Below are 20,303 nucleotides of genomic sequence, written 5' to 3'. Positions count from 1 at the left end.
GAAGTGGGACTCGCTGTGCTGCAACTGCAAGAACTCTCAGAAGCTGGCAAGAAGTGTTTACCACGGGCATTTCTTGCACTAGTTTAGATGCCCAGCTCCTCCTCGAGTGTGCCCTGAAGCTCTGTGTTACTGTTCTGGTAAGGCATCATTGAGAAGGGGCAATTGCCCCCAGGGGGAATTGTGTGCTGACAACTCCTTGTGAATGTCTGCACAGACACAGCGCGAGTCTGTCCAAAGCGTAATGTGATTCCTTGCAGATAGCTAGCATAGCTACACAATTGGTTTTATGCTAAAAGGCCTTCCAAGCCCAGCTTTCCTCGGCTGTTTCTAATTAAGTTTGGAATTGAGTGCAACTTCAGATTATAGTCTGTTAAACTCTTCTTATTGATATAAAGCATGCTTTCAATTCTTTGGAGTGTACTGTACGGGTAAATGTGCTTATGCTGTCTTTAAAGAAGACAATAGGGATCTGACTTGCTGCCCTGCAATCTGGAGATCCGCCATCATCACGTTGGTTGGGTTCAGAGCGACTCTTTTCAAGTTTGCTGCCCTCTCGTGCCTTTATCAAGACACTCCCTTGAAAGCAGCCGGGTACTCCGTTCCGTTTCTTGTGGCCCTGTACTGTACACAGCTCCTAGGAGCTGGGGTTACACAATGGGCTGGCTTAAAAATTAATTTCTACAGTTTGATATAAAAGGTCTGTTGTGGCAGAGGTCAAATATTGATTGAAAGCGTCTCACTTGTAGGAATATTTTTTTAATGCACTTGCTTAGCGTGCTGAGTTGAGACTTTTTAATTCCATTTTATATTAGTGCTGACCAAAGGAATCAATAGCCACCCTGCAAATAATATCAGAGAGAAAAGGCTGTTAAATGTATTTTTCTTTTAGAAAGTAGGCCAAGGGAGCAGCTGTCATTTTGAAATCTAGTGTTTGAAAGCAAGCTCATTAGAGGTCGTATCTGTACTTTTTGCAGTGCTGTCTGTAAAACGCCAGCTAAGATCCAAAGCCCTGGAAGTTGTGTGTAACGTTTTAAGCTTTGACCGGTGCACTTGAGGTCTGGCAAGCACCGCAGCAGTATCCCTTGAATTTTCTACAGTTAGTCTGTTCCTCAGCTTTGACAATCTTTGACAATTGCTGGCTCTGTTATGCTGCAGTGGGGATTGCTGAAAGGAATTTATAGCTGGAGTACACTGCCTTGTGCTGGGCTTCCCTTTTTGGTCTTGAGGACCAAAAGCCATTCTGGCTTTCTTCTCCCTAAGTAGCCTGTAGCTTTGAATGAAGAGGAGATGCAACAGATAATCTAGGGACCTGTGCTGCTTTGACATCTTAAACCTTCCCTTGCTTTTGAATTTCCTTTGATGGAAAGAAAGGCGTCTCCATCCAGGAGACAGTGACAAAACTCCAAACTCCCAGAGCCTGGATGGCTTGTGTGGGCCCCAGCAGACTCGTGCTGAGCACTGGAGGACTCCTGGGACTGCGGATGGCCTGGCACTTTGTGGTCATTCCAATTAAATCACCTGGTAGTGTCTTGTTTGTGCCGTACACGTTTGGAGACCCCGTGTGCTAAATGCTCTTTGCCCCCTCTGCAGCTATCGCGGGAGTGCCGAGCGGAGGTACAGCGCATCCTCCACCAGCGGGCCATGGACGTGAAGCTGGACCCAGCCCTGCAGGACAAGTGCATGATAGACCTGGGGAAGTGGTGCAGTGAAAAGACAGAGACAGGGCAGGTACTGTGCACGGTACAGCTGCGGCCTCGTCTTCAGAGCCCGGAGGGTGGGAAGGGCACGAGGAGGGCGGGATAAAGGAACATCTCGTAGCTAGTTGTCTCTTTATAGCCAAGATTATATTAAAAATGCATGCAGTTTGAAACATAAACTACACTAGGCTGAGGCTGAGGTCGTCTGAAGAAGCTTTGCACCAACAGCACGGCTGCAGCAACGTGAGAGGAATGAGATGGGGAAAGGGGACAGCTAACGAGAAGGACTTCATTGAAGCAACCTCACCCTGACTCTTATTTGTAATACTCTATTACGAGCTTGACATTTCCCACATAAACTTTATCCCGTTCCCATTTGGCAAATACGACATGCTTCCTGTGTTTATACAGAACTGAACTAACATCTGCTGCTCTTTAACAAAGTTTCAACAGATACTTTCATGTTAAATTGCTGTGCCCTAGCATAGCTGCAGGGAAGGAGCCATTCGACAGCAGATGCAGCAGAGCATACACCATTGGCTTTTTGAAGTGTCTATTGCAGACTGGAAGTTTGGGTAATTAACTCCTCATTAAGGTTATGCAAAGGGCAAACTAAATGCGATATTCCAGAAGTGAAAGTGCTTCGTGCAGCTTTTGAGAACAGCGGCAATGTTTTAGACCGGTGCTCTCAGTCACTCTCTGCACATACGCACTGCCCTGTAAAACAAAGCAAAACCTAAACAAAATCCACCAGGACCGAGTTTGGGGAATTCAAACTGGTGTGTTTGTGCAACATGCAAGAATTGTACAACTTAAGAAAAATGGTTGGCATATTTTTCATTTGAATAGGAAAAACGTGTTTTTTAAGCGAATATGTTATTATCAAATAGAAAAATACAATGTTCCCTGTATTCAGAACTGTTAATAATCAAAAAGAAAATACTGATACTGGCTCAAAGCAACTGTTTTAACTGCTTTCACATAATATGCTATTTTGGGAGGCTTCTCCTTGAGAAATGAAAGATCAGCGTATTGACAGCATTTCAGTTCTAATACTTGCTGCGAGAGCGCAGATTCTGGGGATATTGCCTGTAATCCTCCACTTATTGTACAAGTAAAGCTGCAGGACTGCTCATTCTTTTCACCAAATGATACTGTAAGAGGCAAAGGTAGGAAGGAAGATGGTGCTGAGTGTCTGGTTTAGGAGCCTGAACTATGAGTGCCAGTCGCAGGGGCAGCGTTAAATGAGATTTAAGACTTTATGGAAAGGAAGGCAGTTTCATATGTGTTGCACTTTCAGGCCTGAATTTTGAATTTGGTTTCTCAGACCACACGCTGAAATGTCTGTTTTAATAGGAGCTGGAATGCCTTCAGGACCATCTTGACGACTTGGTGTCTGATTGCAGAGACATAGTGGGAAACCTTACTGAGCTGGAGTCTGAGGTGAGCAGTTTCCAGCCTGCAATTAAGGAGAGAGTTGAGCATGCCTAGTTAAAAATATCATTTTGACGCGATTTAAAAAAAAAAAAAAAAGGGTAGCTGCAGAAATGCATATTTCTGGGATTAAGCAGAGGCCATCTTTTTTACCCTGTACAGTGTTAGTTTTCATGTGGGGTTCTTGAGGAAGAGAATTGAACAGCAGTTAAGGATTGTAAGCAGGAGAATTGCCATCGCCAGCCTATAATAGCTTGTGGCACTGAAGCTAGAATGTCTTGAGCAGGCAACCCAGTCACCTTTAGTACAAGTCAAAATATCATAGAGTGGTTTGGGTTGGAAGGGACCTTAAAGCTCAGCCAATTCCAACCCCCTGCCATGCACAGGGACACCTTTCACTAGACCAGGTTGCTCAAAGCTTCGTCCAACCTGGCCTTAAACACTTCCAGGGATGGGGAAAGCATGTTCTGGGACTTCATTTTTTTGCTCTACTTGCAAGTAATTTTGAGTACCATGTTGCAGCTTCCCTCTAGGTCCCAAACATTTTGCAGGAAATAACTACCAGATACGTTGCTTAGGGTTTTTCAGTGAAGTCGGCAGCTTTGTTTGCTTTCAGAAGCTGCGTGTTTGACTGCCTTGCCCCGAATTGTTCCTTGTACCTCTTCGATCAACGCTGTGCCCTAGGGGATGCTTCCTTCCAGCATTACAAAATGGTTTGCTCAGAACTATCATTAATTTTTAACTCCTACCCAAGTGTAGGGTGCCTTCTGGTGCTGCAGTAACCAATTTGGAGGAGACGGACTAAATTATCCAAGCAGTGAGTTTTTAATCTGTGGAGGCCAAGCTTGTCCCTTAGTCTGGAAGGCTTGTCATGCATTTGCCACATTGCTGACAGCAGTGAACTCCAGCATTTCCAGAACTGAAGGGTGGAGCTGGCTGAATTGCAGCCAAACAAAGGCCCTCTATACTGGCTCCAGTTAACTTGTGACAGTTTTCTTTCAGAGCTTTTTTCCTTGTCCGTTTACTGTGAAAATGAAATACTGCATGTTTTCTGCAGGACATTCAAATCGAAGCCTTGTTGATGAGAGCGTGCGAGCCCATTATCCAGACCTTCTGTCACGTGAGTACTTAGCAGTCAGAATATCTTTGGGAAAGAGCACTGAGGGAAAGGTTAGAGGTTGTAATATTAGTTCTTGACGTACTTTCTGCACTCCAGAGGTAAAATCAGAAGTAAGCAGTTACAGAAGTCTTTGATGGGGGCCGGGGGGACCAACACAAGAATTCCTAGCTCCATGTGGTACTTTTGCTGTTGTCAGAGCCCTAGCACAAAAGCTGGAGATTGAAGATTTCCAATTACAGGGCAATTTTAAAGTTACTTTTCACAGTAGATTGGAAATTAAGCTTTTCCTTCCCATTGCCCCCGAGCAGTGCGTCTAGCCACTCCTCTGTGTGCAGCTGCTCACATTGCTGAAATAGCTTCTTACATTGCTCTAGGATTGAGTAGTTAAAGAGCAGTAGAAGCACCTAAATGTAATATTTCATGTAAGCATTGAGTCTCTGCATTATTTTCTCCTGAGTGTAAATCATGCATGTGTCTGAGACAATTCTTTTCTGAACCGTTTCTATAAATGCTTGTGTGCTACGTGGTCAGTTAATGGTGAGTGTAAGCTCACGAGAGTGAGACTGTAAATTCCACTGCTCTCAATTATTTCCTGGTCGCAGTGGGCTAAAGCAGTGTAAAAAATCATGACTTGGAGGGAGTAGCTCATTTTTTAAGCCTTTTGTGTGTCCTTCAGGAGGTTGCAGATAACCAGATTGATTCTGGGGACCTGATGGAGTGTCTAATACAGAACAAACACCAGAAGGAAATGAATGAAAAATGTGCCATCGGAGTTACTCATTTCCAGCTGGTGAGTAGTGCTTTTCTATGCTATCAGTGGAAACTGGTTGTGTGTGTTGAGGGTGTTGACAGGAATTAGCTAATTATGAAACCCTTTCCTCTTCTGAGATTGATTTCCAACTGTATTGAAGTTGCTTTTGTGAGTTCAGACAATTGTAGTTGCATGCCTGGTCGTAATGGTCACTTCTGGAGATGGTTTATCCCCAGGCCCTCCTCTTCGGGGCATATGGTAGGCAGGGTCCCAGCTTCTTCATCCCCGTTGCTTCCACATGGATAAGTTGTGGCCAGAAGCATTTACTGATAGTGTGATTTAACAAGTGTCCTTTCAGGCAGCATGTACTTTTTTTTTTCCCTTCAGGTGACCAAAATTTTTAATTTATTTTCTCTCCTGCAGGTTCAAATGAAAGATTTTAGGTTCTCGTACAAGTTTAAAATGGCTTGCAAGGAGGATGTGCTGAAACTTTGCCCCAACATCAAAAAAAAGTAGGTAGTGCTTAACTAAGCAGCATCCTAATTGTATAAATATGTAAGAAAGTTACAGGATATTTCATGATGTGACAGAAAACATTGGACTTCCTCTAAAGGCTGATTTTTTTGTGTTTTCCCTTAGTAACTGTTCTGCAGATGCTTAAGGTAGAGGCATTGCCTGCCTCTTTTAAAGTACTTCTGCTTTACCCTTGCATATGAGCTTGCCTCTTTATTATTTTTCTTGCTCTGAAAATAGCTAGCGATCGCAATTTGTGGTCTGCGTGTCCCAGGGTGTTCTATATCCTTGCTAGATCCATCATCCTCCAAGATACAGGCTACCAATGTTTCAGTTGCTGAGCTGGAAAAGGAAAACACTGCACTTGCTTTAGCTGGCTTGTTCATTTCAGAAGGAAGTTTTTAATATCCTTCTCCAACAATGTAAGGCTAAATCACACACAAGGTCAATCCTGTTCATGGGTGGCACGGCTATTTGCATTTTATGATAGAGATGCCCTTCCCATAACGCAAAAGGATGGCTTGCAGTGCCATCCATGTAGGTATTCACCTTCATCGTGCATTTCTGAGGTTAACTGAGGCTTTTCTCAAGTGCTCAGTGACTTGAGAGCAGGTCTTGCTGGGCAGGGGGTGTGGTAAGGTTTGGAGTATATTACTGCACCTGCTGATTTAGATTCCGATTAGATATCATCAGATTTAGGGGGTTTAATTGTGATCCAGTTACTCTATACAGAGCTGTACCCAGGCTAGAAGTAGCCGTAGATGCTGAAGGACTTTATGTTTAGATCCTTGGTGTCAATTTCCCTGGTGTGGTGATCCAACACCAGTCCTGGCTGATCGAAGTTGGGAGTACACGGGTTAAAAAAAACTTTTTTCTTTTCTGCAGGGTGGATGTAGTGATCTGTCTGAGCACAACCGTGCGCAACGATACTTTGCAGGATGCCAAGGAGCACAGGGTGTCTCTGAAGTGCCGCAAGCAGCTGCGCGTTGAGGAGCTGGAGATGGTAAACATGCATGAAACTCTTGCCTGTCTGCTCTTCTAGCAAGGTCTTTTAGTCAGAGTTTCCTAGTTTGTCCACCCAGGAAAAAAATGAAGCTCATTTGTAAGATGTATCTAATTTATTTTTATTCCACTCCTCTCTTACAACTCCAGGCTCAATTGACCTTCACAGTGAAAATAATGATTGTCTACTTCAGTGCCTTATATATAGTCTCATGAAGGCTAAGGCAAGCTGAGTGGTCACTGGAGTTTCAGCTAGAAATGATGATGTTGGGCATTCGATAGCAATGTGCTACATGTGCCGATGTCCTTAAAGTCCTCCAGGAGAGAATACAAGCTTCGTTTTGCAGACTGAGGCAACAAGAACAGATGAATCACCTTGACTCCAGCCCCTCTCAGTTGCTCAGTGCATAAATAGGAATAGCGTTTGTTCTAGTATGCGAGGCTGCCTCTTAGCTTCCTGCTGCAGTACTGGCAGCAAGAAACTCGTGAGGGCTATGTCCAGTAGTTTGGATGTTAAAGCTTCACCTCTCGTAGGCCCATGCCAGACGAAGCAGTGCTCTTGCCTTCATGTGGAAGAATTTAAATGGTGGGCATCACTAAAAGCAGGGAGCTTCACTTACGTTCTCTAGATCAGCCAACAGATGGTTGGCTATTAAAATTTCCTTTAACTTTCACCTGAAAACTTTTTGGTGTCTCAGACCTTTGTGTTGATGCCATTTTAGGAGGAGCAGGGAAAACAACTTCTTAGACTTCTTAGCTTTAGAATTTGGTTTAAATGGAGAAGACTTTCTCTAGTATTAAAACAAACAAACAAACAAACGCCACCACCACCAAAAAAAACCCAAACAACGCTGCACAAAGCTGATTCACTTAGGGATTTGTGAAGTTGAGTTCCCAATGACACCATTTCTTACCCCAAGACCCTTAAATTCAGCCTGCCTGTTGGGACTGTTGCTTTCTTTTTGTAAGTAGAGGGCTCTGTTTAAGCTATTATTATTATTCCTAGTGAAAAGTTTATGTTGTAATTTATCCTGCAGACCGAGGATATCAGGCTTGAACCAGAACTGTATGAGGCTTGCAAAAGTGACATCAAGAATTACTGCCAAAATGTGCCCTATGGCAATGCTCAGGTAATGGAGCATATTAATAATTTACACTTTAATTTGTACTTTCATTTCGGAAAACTTGTGAAGATCATTTTTTGTCTCTGAATTCAGGTTTACGTTTTCATTTTGATATCACTGAAATCTTTTGTCAGTGTTTTGGAGCATTTGACTTTTTTTTTTTTTTACTAGTTCACAAGCATTAATAGTGGGTGAGTGCAGTGCTGTGAGCAAGGCATCCCTCAGTTAATGCTAATTTTAAGCTATTAGCTGCTGGTTACTGCAAACATTGCTGAAGATTGCCTGGGTGTAATCTTGAAGATGAGGTTTGGGGTTTTGAAACAGGTCCAGGTGACCTTCATTTCATTAAATTTGTGCGAAAAGATGAGCTTAAGACGAGTGGTGGATATCAGCACTGGTAATCGCTTTTTTGATAAATATTAGCATCGTAAACTTAGCTGTGCAAATCAGGTGAAGATGGTGAGCCAGCAGGGGAGAATGTAGCTGGGTTTGGAGCAGCATATGGCAGGATCCTGCCCACAGTGCCTCTGTCATGCCTGTAACGCTGTGTTGTAGATCATCGAATGCCTGAAAGAAATCAAGAAGCAGCTGAGCACCCGGTGCCACCAGAAGGTGTTTAAACTGCAGGAGACGGAAATGATGGATCCAGAATTGGACTACACACTCATGAGAGTCTGCAAGCAGATGATCAAGGTGATGGATAGTGTGCTGATTTGGGTGAGGTTGGGATGTGAGAGCCTATCAGTTTCTTAAACTATCTGTTTTGAACTTCCCTTAAAGACTTGTTGCGAAATGGCTGTGTTTGTTTCAGAAGCACAATTGCTTTTATGCAAAGCAATCAGATTCCTAACTCCGAATCAGGCAGAGGTTTGTTTCTTCAGGGTCCTTTTAGTTTTACTTCCCCTAAGTATCTGATCAAAGCCTGTACACTGATAAATTATGATTACAGAGAGGAATAACATCTTCTGTTCACTGCTGACCTGGCATGTGCAGATTTTCATCAAACTGATGGAGCAGGCAGAGTCATGCAAAACACTTGCTTAAAATCAGGAACATATTCTTAAAGTAGTATCATGTGGAAGGCAGCAGTGAATATTATTAATACAAGACATCCTAGCGTGGTAGCTGGAGTTGCAAGCCCTGTAACACTAGCATGCATGGTCTGTAGGTGGTACTCCGACTCCATACTGGGGCTGAAGTAGAGCATCTTGAGAGTTTAGTGCTCTTCAGAGCAGGTCTGTGCTTTTAGGGGAAGACCGGTAACCTCACTGAAACAGCGAGGATTAGAAAATGCAATAGCCTTATCTTAGAGCTGCAGAATTGGTTTCTAACAGAAGAAACAAATAATGTGGTCTGAATTGTGGATAAGCTGGTTAGCTTTTGGCTATCTCATTCAGGACAGGAATGGGCAAGTTAATGTCAGTGACCCGTTCTCAGCTTTCTGATTATCTGTGGTCTTAATTTGTCCTGAATGCTACTAATGAAGTATTTTCTTGTCACTTTGTCGAGCCAGCACTTATGCAGAACAGCAGAGTGCATCTGGACTTAACTGATTCCCCTTCCAGTTTCTAAAATAAAGGGGAACGAAAGCAGCTTGATATTGGACCTAATGTGATGGGCGCTTCTTGCAAAGATGTGCTGTAACTTAAGAATAGGAAAAAATAAAAGGCAAATTGCTCTTGATATTACCAGCACAAGTTTCAGCCTAAAAGCTAGTCAGGACTGTACGGCTCAGTGCTCGCTCTGTGAGCATAGATATTCATATTCATGCCCATGGCCAATTTAGGGCGGCTCTGCTCTGGTTAGTTGGAGATACTGGGGCTGGGGAGCAGGGGGTTGTGTACCTCCAGCTCGGGCGCGTGGTTCTGCTCTCTGCGAGCACCTGCTGTTTCAAGTGTTTGTGATGAAATTTGGACTTTTTTTTATAGCGTTTCTGTCCAGAGGCAGACTCAAAAAATATGCTGCAGTGTTTGAAACAAAACAAGAACAGTGAAGTGATGGATCCTAAATGCAAGCAAATGATAACCAAGCGCCAGATCACACAGAACACAGGTATCCCCCTCTGAAAATACCTAACTGCCCTTTGAGCTGTCGAATGGTATGCATGGCTGGAAGAGTATTGGCTTCATTTTTTTCTTTCCCAGTTGTCAGTGCACAAAGACTTTCTTCTGCCAAGTTCTTGAGGGTCAGCATGCATTGTTAGGTCTGCTTTATTCCTGAAGCATCACTTACCTCACAAGTTTAAATTAATTAGTGGGAAAATACTGTTTTATCCCCAAAATTAAATTTATGGGAAAAAGAATGTCATCCAGGAAACTTCTGTCAAATCTCTCTTGGATTGTTACACTCTGTGATCTGAGACATGTACTCTAATGAAAGTTCTGTGTTCTTTCCTGGTTAGATTACCGTTTAAATCCAGTGCTCAGGAAGGCCTGCAAAGCAGACATACCGAAATTTTGCCAGAATATCCTGAATAGGGCTAAGGACGATACAGAACTGGAGGGGCAAGTCATCTCCTGCCTGAAGTTGAAATATGCAGACCAGGTGAGTAGAGCTGATGTATGAAAATCAGGCTGCAGGATTGTGCTGTGCAACTCTCATTGAACAGTGTTTTAAAATTGGACTCGTGGTGTGTTCAGTATGTATGATAGGCTGTACGTAAATGAGCTTTTATGCTCCTACACAGCGTTATAGAATACACAGGTTGAAATGCAAGGTGATTGATTTATGACAATAAAGGTGATTGAGTGGGTTAATGACTTTCTCCGCTTAATAGCGTCTCTCTCCAGACTGCGAGGACCAAATTCGAGTGATAATCCAGGAATCAGCTCTCGATTATCGTCTGGATCCCCAGCTCCAGATGCACTGTTCAGATGAGGTAGGAAAAGTAGCTGAGCAGTTGCTTATTCAGGATGGAAGCTCCATTGGTGTTTCACAAAGTCCCTTCTCATCAGTACTTGTGACTATGGAAAAATACTGCTTTGCTGTTGTATTTAAAAAAAAAAAAAAAAAGATGGGGGAAGGATGGTGGGCAGTTGTTCTCTGGTCTTGTCAGCCTTAACTGGAATACAGTCAGATTTTTGACCATTCACTTTTAATAGCCTAGTCTAGGTCTCAAACATCGCTTATGTCATACCGTAACAGTATTTCTGGGCTGTTTTCCTCCCCTCCTCCTCCTCTTCCTCTCAGTACAGCAACGTTAACTTCTTGCTGTGCAGTTTCAAAGGGTATGCACGCTCACGTTTGGCTTGAGGGATTCTTGGGGGTAAAGTAGCTCACGTTCTCTAGCTGTACCCTCTGATGAGCTAATGTATTGAGATGTCAGTGTGCTAAAAGGCACAGGATCGTCATGAACTACTTCCTCATGTCACAATACCTTTTTCAAAATAGATTTCCAGTTTGTGTGCTGAAGAAGCAGCAGCTCAGGAGCAGACCGGGCAGGTGGAAGAATGTTTGAAAGTCAATCTGCTGAAAATAAAAACTGAAATGTGCAAGAAGGTAAAGGGAGTAAATTGAACGTGCTCTGAAAGGCGTCCTGTCCCTGCAGAAGTTGGTGCTCAAGTATTTTTCCAGATCACAGCCCAGGCCATGTTATAGTCAGTGTGAAGCCAGAGCTCTGCAAATTTCAATTTGCCAGTGAAAATTGTGCCTACAGCACTCACCTGGCAATTCCAGGCTTGGATCCTTTCTTAGTTACAGTTGCTAAAATTTCTTGTTGCTAATCTGTTTGCTGTTGGTGTCTCCATTCCACGCTTCCTGAACGCTGAGCGTGGCCTTGGCATTGCCTGGGCTTGAGGGCTGTACGAGCAGCCCTGTGGTGAGGGCACCTTGCTTCAATTCCAGTTGAAGTAGCCCTGGCAAAAATGGATTTTGCATTTTAGATTAATATGGTAATTTTAGTGAACGTAACTATAAAAGCAGAAACATTTAATCCATCCTAAACCAGCATTTGTACCCTTATCCAGTGACAGCGTCGCTTTTATGATCCTAGATTTAAAAATGGAGCACCTGTCAGAAACATTGAGCACGCTGAGCTATGCTGTTTTGTTCTCTCCTTTTTTTTGAGATAAATTTTTAATTTCTCCCTCCCCAGGAAGTGCTCAACATGCTGAAAGAGAGCAAAGCAGACATATTTGTGGACCCAGTGCTGCACACAGCCTGTGCCCTAGACATCAAGCACCACTGTGCTGCTATTCCACCGGGGAGAGGGCGCCGTAAGTACTTGTGCTTTACTCATGCAACCTCTGAGTCCTCGGGGCCTTAAGCTGCATTTTCTTGCCAGCATTATCTTAAGTACCAGATATTTCTGCTGGTCTTTTGTGGGTAATGAAGTGGAACTGCTGCAGAGGTGGTAGATGCCACTGGATGAGGGGTGTATCAAGAAATGTTCTGGTCCTCCCTTCTGCCCAAGGCAGGATCAGTTCCGTGATCCTAATGTAATATTCTTGCAGCCTTATCTGCCATTTTAAAAGAGAATATTTTATGTTCATGTGATTACTGAAAAAAGTGTGACACCAGATGCATAACCCTTCTGTAAAACCCCTGCTCAGTTAAATCCTGTTGAAAATGAGCTCCTACTACGCATGGGCTGGACTAAGTGGACTCAATTTTTCGGTGATGCTTATCTCTGTCCTGTATCAGCCTCATACAAGATACAGCTCTCAAGCTCATAAGAGCGTTACATTAGACTGTATCAAAAGCTTCACTGGAACTAAGCTGCTTCTCTTACAGAAGCAAATCAGTTTGGTTTCACAAGATTTATTCTCAGCCAATCCCCCTGATCCTTCTTTGTTCACGTCAGTATTTGTCCATGGCTGCTTCCTTTGTGTTGGTATGTTTGACAGGTAAAATTGAACTGAAGTCCTCTGATCCTCTTATTTTTCTTCTCTGCTTAAATATAACGCTTTTTTCTTTTCCAATATTACAGAGGATAGGTAATCTTTGTTTTCTAAGTTCACCTAGCTGTTAAGGCTTTGAGATTTCATCAACAGTTTCAAGTCCTCTAGGACTAAGTTCAACAGGTTCCAGCCAGTCGAAATAAATATAATTTATTTGGTATTTCCTAATCCATTCTCTTCATGTTTGAAATCAAACTCTTGCACTGTTGCTGCTACTATGTTAGCTAGCTATCTGGTACATATGGCTTTTTAAGAAAAGCTGGTGGGTTAAAAAGTTCTGACCTTTTCCATCTTTCTGAGTTGGTCAGTAAAAATAGCAACTAAATGTTTTCCTGATTGTTATCTTTCGTGGTGGTTACCGGATGCCCTTCTGAAATTCTGGATATCCTTTATTTATTTCCCGTTTTGTCTGAACTCTTTTGATGTGTGTTCTAATGTCTTTGCACTGAAGATATGCAGAAGCCTGTAGCCTGGAGAGGGATCTGCCGCTGAGTGTTTGAACTGCAGACAATTGTTTGAAAAAGTCTGGAGTTAGTTTAAAGTTTACAGCCTGTTTGCTATGAATTAAATAACTCTTGACTGCAAAGCAGAAAGCATCCAATTAGGGATTATTCAAATAAGGCATTTTAAGTATAAAACAGAAAAAAAATTGTGCCAGTGTCTCATCTATGAGCTTGTGAAAGAACTTGTGAATTAGCCAAGCTGCTCTGTAGGCACCCAAAACATTGTGATCCCATTTCCTTTGCAAGGACTGTGTGAAAATGTGGGAAGTGAAACCTTTCTAAAATGCCCTTGGTGACCAAGAGAAACTCCTAACAAGCCAAAGGAGACGCATTGTGGACTTTCCTGAGCTGAATTTGATCATCTTGATTACTAAAGGATAGTAGCACAGTTTAAAGAACAGCTCGCTGAAGGTGCAAATCTATGAAACTTTCTAAAATGTCACGTAAATCGCATGAACTACAGTTTCAATGTGTAATGTTAATCTTCTTAGAAGTTAAATCTTTCTCAGTGTAATATTAATCATGAATCTTAGTTAAATTGCTAGCTTCAAGGGGAAGTTTTTGCATACAACGTATCCGACTATCTAGTCTGATTAAAAAAGAAAAACTATTACAGTCAGCCTTTAATAGAACTGAAATGCTCCTCTCCAGCAGCCCTTCCTCAGCATATTGTTGAAGTCCCTGTTTCTGTTTTGTAACACCATCTTCTACCCATTACAGAGATGTCATGCTTAATGGAAGCTCTGGAAGATAAGCGTGTGAGGTTGCAGCCTGAATGCAAGAAACGCCTCAACGATCGCATCGAAATGTGGAGCTATGCTGCAAAGGTGACTATGTAACAGAGCTCAGAAAACTCCCTCGTTCTGTGGCATTGGATCTTCCTGTTGCAAGCTGTTCTATCGAAAACCTGAACTCTAGAGAAGCTCTTGCCTTTGAACGAAATTTAACATTTTGAGGTTTTAGTCCGGAAAAAATTGAAATCAGGCCTTGGTGTATTTCTGTAACATGTATTTGTGTTTGTCTCCGCGTCTGAGATGCATTTGTGCCGGTGCAGAATCAAAGTGTCTTTTGTGCGTGTGGGGTTTGGCCTCCTGTGGCGAAGGTCTGGGGTGGTGAAACGGGGTCAGCAGAACTTCCTGCTGTAAAGCTGTCTCCCGAGCAGTTGTTCCTTTCCATGAGACACAACAGGACTGATGCCTGGGGGTCAGGCCAAGCCTGACTGCGGTAGGAGGCCACAGCAGTAGCAGACACTAACCCTGATAAATAACGAGGCTGAGAGTCGTACAAAAAGTGCTGCCCAGCTCATTTATTCCCTTCTCATCCCTAGGTTGCCCCAGCGGAAGGCTTTTCTGACCTTGCCATGCAAGTTATGACCTCTCCGTCCAAGAACTACATACTGTCTGTGATCACGGTTGGCATCTGTGTACTCTTCCTGATCGGCCTGATGTGTGGACGCATCACCAAGCGGGTGACAAGAGAGCTCAAGGACAGGTAGAGCCTGGATTGCCTGCTGAAGAAATGCCTGCCCAGTGCCCAGTTTTGTACAGCCCTCCTCTGTATAGTCTACCCACCCCCTCTTGTGAGAGGAGAATTAAAAAAAAAAAAAAATTAGAACAGCAGCAGGTGTTGGCTCAGTTTTCCCATCCTGGATCTCATCCACAGCATCTTCATCCTATGAAAGTTTGTGTGCAACATTGGCAGCCCAGCCAGCAGCTTTTGTTATCCCTTTGTTAGCAGACTCTCGTTGACCTGCCTGTAGACAAGTCTCTGTTGTACTGTTGGAACTGCCTTCACTCTACAGATCAGACTGATATGACCTGCAGCTCAAGCAGTTTTTAAGTAAATTTTTAAAGAAAGACATATATCTGCATACCAACTATGATTTAGGTAATGGTTCATACTGAAATATAGTCATCCTCTGTGGCTGGGTGAAATCGAGGCAGGAAATTTAAGGGTAAATTGCATCTTACACCACAGTTGGCCTTGTTTTGGACATCTTGCTCATCTTATGTAAAGCATCTTCAGAGCATAGTCTTGGACAACCTAAGGACGCCAGTCGCTGGTGTCATCTTCTAGTGAATATTCTGCTTTTGGTACTGTGGATTTTTTTGGCTGAAAAGATGTCCTCCCTTTCTTCCTCTGCCGCTCGCAAGATAGAATAAAATACTGACCAGGATCAAATACTCACGTGAGCTGTACAACTTGTATTTCGGTAGATTAAAGGCACGGTGTAGACACGAGGCGCGTAGAGCCTGTCGGTAGCCTGCAGTGCTGCTGTCAGAGGGCATCAAGTGCCCGGATCAGTTACTCGGCCAACCTTTGTATTAGTGATGATGAAGTAAAATGTTAACACTCCTTTTATTTTACCTTGCTGCTGCTAAGCTGTTACCCTTCTGAATTAACTATCTCCAGCGGTACCGACACCCTGGCAGGACAGTGCTTTGTCAGTGATGCAACTGAACACTCGACGTACCCTGTAAAACAGCTCCTTGTGGGCTAGGGCAGTGGTTTGCAGCTGACCTGTCTGGGTCTTGATCGTTTGTATTGTAGCACTGAAGAGTGTTTTTAGGTTTTCCACAACTACAATTGTTAAGGATAGTGACTGGTGTTTCCTGGGATGTAGGACGTGGGTGTTGGTCCAGAAGGCCACGCAGGAGAGGATGGGAAGATGATGGGTACTGTGTGAAAGGCAGAAATGTCTGGATCCATAAGGGAAAAGGCACATTGTTAGTTAACATCGGTGTGCGCACTTCAGCTCTATAGTTATGCTTCCAGAACCTGATACTCGTACCTGAGAGCCCAAAGAAGGTGTCTTGTGAAAAGCTGCACCTGTAGTTGTGGCCCATTGCCGTCATCTTTGTTCCTCGAGCACAAGGAGGAGTGGAGGTCAGAAGCCACGTGCAGTGGCCAGAACCCAAGGAGATTGATTATGTTGGGGAAACCCAGAAGTGACCGCACGAGTCAGCCTGTACAGCAGAACGGACTTTATTAGCCTCTTTGATGCGCTCCCCTGTGCGTGCTGCAAAAACAATTATGCGCCTGAAACTGTCCAACTTGGGCTGATGCTTGGACCATGACTTTATTTTCCCACTTAGTGTACTGCTAGGTAAGATCTGACATTTCCAGTTCTCTGTAGTGGTCTCTAGAAGAACAGGGAGACAGTATTGAGACTTCCTGGAATGTGGACCAGCTGATTCTCTTGATGCTGCATGTACAGAATGGCCCATCCAAAATACTGTGATGGCTTTTGCTGCCTCTGAGAAGTGCTAGAAAGGTGTACAAAGAAGCTTTTTGCAACGCCCCTTCATCCCACTCTGAGGATGGACAGCAAACTGTTAGTGATGCACTCTTAGACTTGCTATGCTAGCAAATTTTTCACGAGCCCTTATGTCTCCAAGCATTGTGAGCATAAAGCAAGCAGTAGAGGAAGTCTGAGCAGCGAAGACTGAGCAGAGAATGTGTATGTGATAGATTCCAGTGAAGTTATTAGGTAGAACAGAAGTGAAACCTGAAATTTTTCTCACCCCTGTTCCCTGGTGCTAATGGACCTTACCTGGCCCTCTGTAAACGTGAACTGGAACAGAAGAGGGACGTTTGATCACATCTCTCGAGGTAGCACTGGTTTGTAACACCACAAATGATGGTTTGGCGATTATAAAAGTGGTTTTTTTTGGTGTGACAGTCCAAGTGCTGAAATGACTGCTGTCGAGGTGTGTTCGTAGAGCTGCAGGGAAGGGAAGTGGAATCATTGTGTGCAGTCTTGCTTGTGTGGCACAAGCCCTGCTTCTTGAATGTCTGTCAGGCATAACTGAATTCCTATCAAAGAATTTTTAACCTTCTGAAGCTTCTAAATAACTTCTGAAAAGGCATTTTGTAACCTGGTTAGCTTGATGAAATACCTAATTAAGATGGTTTGTTGTCTAAAAGTAGCATCTTCCACTGAATTCCAAATGGCATTGCAGTGAAAATTGTAGGTTTGTAGCTGTAGCTCTGAATGTAAACCATGTTTTGCTCTGAAGGTAACTTCTTTACTTTCAGATACAAGGCTTTCTGTTTTTTGTTTGTTTTTCTTTTTAATTTGGAGAAGGTTAAGGTACAGGAGCCAAGCTTCCTCTATTCTTGCAGGCTTTGGAGACTGTGCTGACGTGTTTTGCCATGACACTTGAGAATCGTTAGTCAGAACAGACAGCTCTGTTAGAGAGATGTCCTAAATGGTTTAGAATAGATGCTTTTCCCTGAAATGTGTGCCTAGTCATAGCCACTGCATGCATGGTGTGCCCCCTGCTCTTTGGAGCAGCATTCTTTGCCTGGCTGCCTGCAGGCACAGTCCCTGCTGGGTGGCGTACTGCTGGGACCTTCATCTGAACTGGGCATCTGCTGAAGAGAGGGCTTAGCAAAGTGTCCCCGTGGCGGAGCGAGCCCCAGCCTGTGCAGGTACCTGCGTTGCTGTGCGAGGGGTCTGCAGTCGACGGTGTTTCTTGCAGCGTCGGTGGGCTCGCCAGGGAACTGGGTTCAGTGCAGAGGTGGTACGGGCACGCGCCAGGAGGCCCTGTGGAGCAAAGGTGGGATATTGAGTGAATTTCTGCTCAATTCCCTCAGATGTTCTTCCTCACTATAAGGGTGAAGACCCACCTTTTATAGTGTAACACTGGTCAGATGATCTAGGCCATTTTATCTTTAAGCATTATACCCCATGTTTCAAAATCGGGCCTCCTAACACTGCTAATGACCAAATTTGCTTTTTTTCTTTTTTTGTGACTAGAAACTTATCAATCCCAATCTGGAAATGTTCCCCTCCTATTCATGTATATACCTAAAAATCTAGAGGTCTCAAACATCACAGAAACCCACACAAGTATTCTTCCAACAATAGCCTGCTGGTGCTGTTGCCAGCACATCTTGCCTGCGGGTAACAATTTTCCCCTGCAGGAAGGGAAATCGATGGCTGTCGAATCGAACCTGTGCTGTTGCCTTGACTTTAAAGAAGCCTTTTTAACTTATGTGATTTAATGGAAAGTACTAGAAATAACTGTGATCAGCCATGAGCAGTGGTGTAGTAGGACTTGGGGTGCCCCTTCCTCTCTCTGACCCTCACTGCTCGGTGGATGATTCAATGCAGCCGCGTGAGTCTCTTCTCCTTGCCACCACAAAGCCTCCTGGTTGAGATGAGAGCTGCTGCTAGGGGCAGTTTTCTTCCTGATGTGAGGGCTCAGCTGTGTTTCTGAGCGGTAGCATGTGTTTAGATGACATGGGTAAGGAGGGCTGTGCACAACATGCACCTCGTTACTGCGCTCCAGCTAGCCGGTTAGTGTGCATTCTCGTTGACCTTAAGAAATAATTGTATTTATTGTTTATCCAGTGGGTCTAATCAAGTCCTTTTGCTTCGTTTCAACGTTGGATTCTCCTGCCTTGCTTCTGTCATTCAGGCTGTTGTAGTAACTGATGTGGGTAGGAACAAAATTCCTGGCACTTCAAGTAACCTCAGCTGTGTCTGCCTCACTGAAGAGGGTTGAAAAAGCCCTGATGGAGCTCAAATAATCCCGTAATAAAATGTAAGCATTTCACCCAGAATCTGGCATGTAAAGATCCATGCAAATACAGTCAAGCTCGCTCTGAAAGAATCCACAGTAAGCGCATCGTATGAGAATAAGGGAGAGGACCGAAGGACGCAGCAGTACGCGAGTCTCCGAGTACAGGAACTTTTCGTGGGTGGGTACCGTGGTGAAGCGATGTGATAAGCCAGAGATCACTTGAATCTGATAACGTTGTAGAGGAAGTGTGTTCAAGTTGGATGGTGACTTCTGTTAAAACACAACTTTATTATTTAGTTGAAAGAAGATTGTAGTAGTTTTTGTTTTTTTTTTTTAACTTTGTCAGCTTTGTTTAAAAAAGGTAGTTTTGAGGTGTGTGTGTGCGAGTGCATGAGTGTGGTATGGAATCAGAACATTTCATCTAGCACTTCTGCCCCTATTAAAATACCATTCTGTGGACTCAAAACAGCTTTAGTGGTGGTTTGTATGAAAACACACTACTGAGCACGGGCTTTCGAACCTTAAAAGCAGCTCCCAGGTACTGGTCTTTGTGCAGTCTTTCCCCTTGGAGGCCAAAACTGCTCACCTCCGCTCGTGAGTTACTGTGTGAGGGCATACTCTGATAGAGGGGACCCAGTTCTCACACAAAAACAAGAATTAGATTGGTACAGCTGTTTCTATCCTATACTGTTAGGATTCTGCTTCATATCCACCGAACGGTTCCTGAATGCTACCTGCAGACTTGCCTATGTGGGACGGAATAATAATAATATATTGCCACATCCTGGTGAGAAGCAGATTGCTGTTCTCTCTTTCCAGAACATCTGAATTTAATATTGTAGCTGATCAAGAGCAAAAGATCTATTCCTGGGTGGATCGTTACACCCAGAAATCCCGCCACATTCCCCCCCCGGCCCCCAGTATATTTACTAAATAGAAGTGCTTGTGTAGCTGTCAGCTTGGAAAATACTAAAAATAGAGGAAAAGGGAAAGGTGTGACTTTCGCCCGTAGATTATGCTTTGACACTTGTGCTGAATGGATGTGATCAGAAACTGTGACTAATGTTTGTGTTGGACTGGAAAAAGTACCAGAGAAATTAGAGGTGTTTGTAGGGGAGGGTAAGAGGGGGATCACGCAGGCGCACGTAGTGAGCTCCGGTTAGTGTGTAGGGATGATACTGCAAGCCTCCCCGAATAGTGTACAAAACAGACCCAATGAATTCATATTGTACAGCAAAAGCTGTTTGAACTTAGGTTTTCGGTTTTTTTTCTTTAAATGTGACATTAACAAGACTTTTTTTTGTAAATTGTTTTCCTTTCTGTGTATAAAATCCTGGCCGTTCCTTGTTTTTTTACATGTTCATGCTGTGTAATTTTGAGATGTTACTGAGATTCTGAACATAATGTGCATTTTTTCTGTACAGATGAAATGGGAGAATTTAATAAAAAGAGTCTGCAGGTTTTTACTTGTTGTGTTCACATTTTTTTGAGTCGTCGCTTCTGGGTCACGTTATATGGGAACTAAACACGTTCATTGAGCTCACTGGGAAAAGCCTCCGTGCACCTTTGGGTGCCTGCGGGGGAGCCCCAGGAGCACCCCATTAGTGGTGGAAAAACCCAAACATCAGCCTGCACCCCGTTTTCATGTCCTAATTTCCCCTTGGGGTGGGATGCTGTGAGGGCACCTATTTCTTGAGGGGAGAAGGGGCGAACCCCTCAGGCTGTGAGGT

The 20,303-nt window shown here is 43.7% G+C and overlaps 1 protein-coding gene across 1 annotated transcript in view; it reads left to right on the top strand.

Moving 5' to 3' along the window:
* GLG1 (golgi glycoprotein 1) overlaps positions 1 to 19,658 on the top strand; it is a 70,430-nt gene extending 50,772 nt beyond the window's left edge. The window contains exons 12-26 of the mRNA XM_067004647.1: positions 1,591 to 1,728; positions 3,054 to 3,140; positions 4,189 to 4,251; positions 4,928 to 5,041; positions 5,426 to 5,514; positions 6,401 to 6,518; positions 7,555 to 7,647; positions 8,197 to 8,334; positions 9,570 to 9,693; positions 10,043 to 10,185; positions 10,418 to 10,519; positions 11,032 to 11,139; positions 11,735 to 11,855; positions 13,763 to 13,869; positions 14,370 to 19,658. Of these exons, the coding sequence (XP_066860748.1) occupies positions 1,591 to 1,728; positions 3,054 to 3,140; positions 4,189 to 4,251; positions 4,928 to 5,041; positions 5,426 to 5,514; positions 6,401 to 6,518; positions 7,555 to 7,647; positions 8,197 to 8,334; positions 9,570 to 9,693; positions 10,043 to 10,185; positions 10,418 to 10,519; positions 11,032 to 11,139; positions 11,735 to 11,855; positions 13,763 to 13,869; positions 14,370 to 14,537 (1,713 nt within the window). The 3' untranslated portion in view covers positions 14,538 to 19,658. The remainder of the gene's footprint in view (positions 1 to 1,590; positions 1,729 to 3,053; positions 3,141 to 4,188; positions 4,252 to 4,927; positions 5,042 to 5,425; positions 5,515 to 6,400; positions 6,519 to 7,554; positions 7,648 to 8,196; positions 8,335 to 9,569; positions 9,694 to 10,042; positions 10,186 to 10,417; positions 10,520 to 11,031; positions 11,140 to 11,734; positions 11,856 to 13,762; positions 13,870 to 14,369) is intronic.
* Positions 19,659 to 20,303: the final 645 nt, after the last annotated feature.

This window comes from Anser cygnoides, chromosome 12, assembly GCF_040182565.1.
Source record: "Anser cygnoides isolate HZ-2024a breed goose chromosome 12, Taihu_goose_T2T_genome, whole genome shotgun sequence".
NCBI lineage: Eukaryota > Metazoa > Chordata > Aves > Anseriformes > Anatidae > Anser > Anser cygnoides.
Note: the sequence above shows the minus strand (reverse complement) of the source record. Positions and strands in the feature narration are given on the sequence as shown.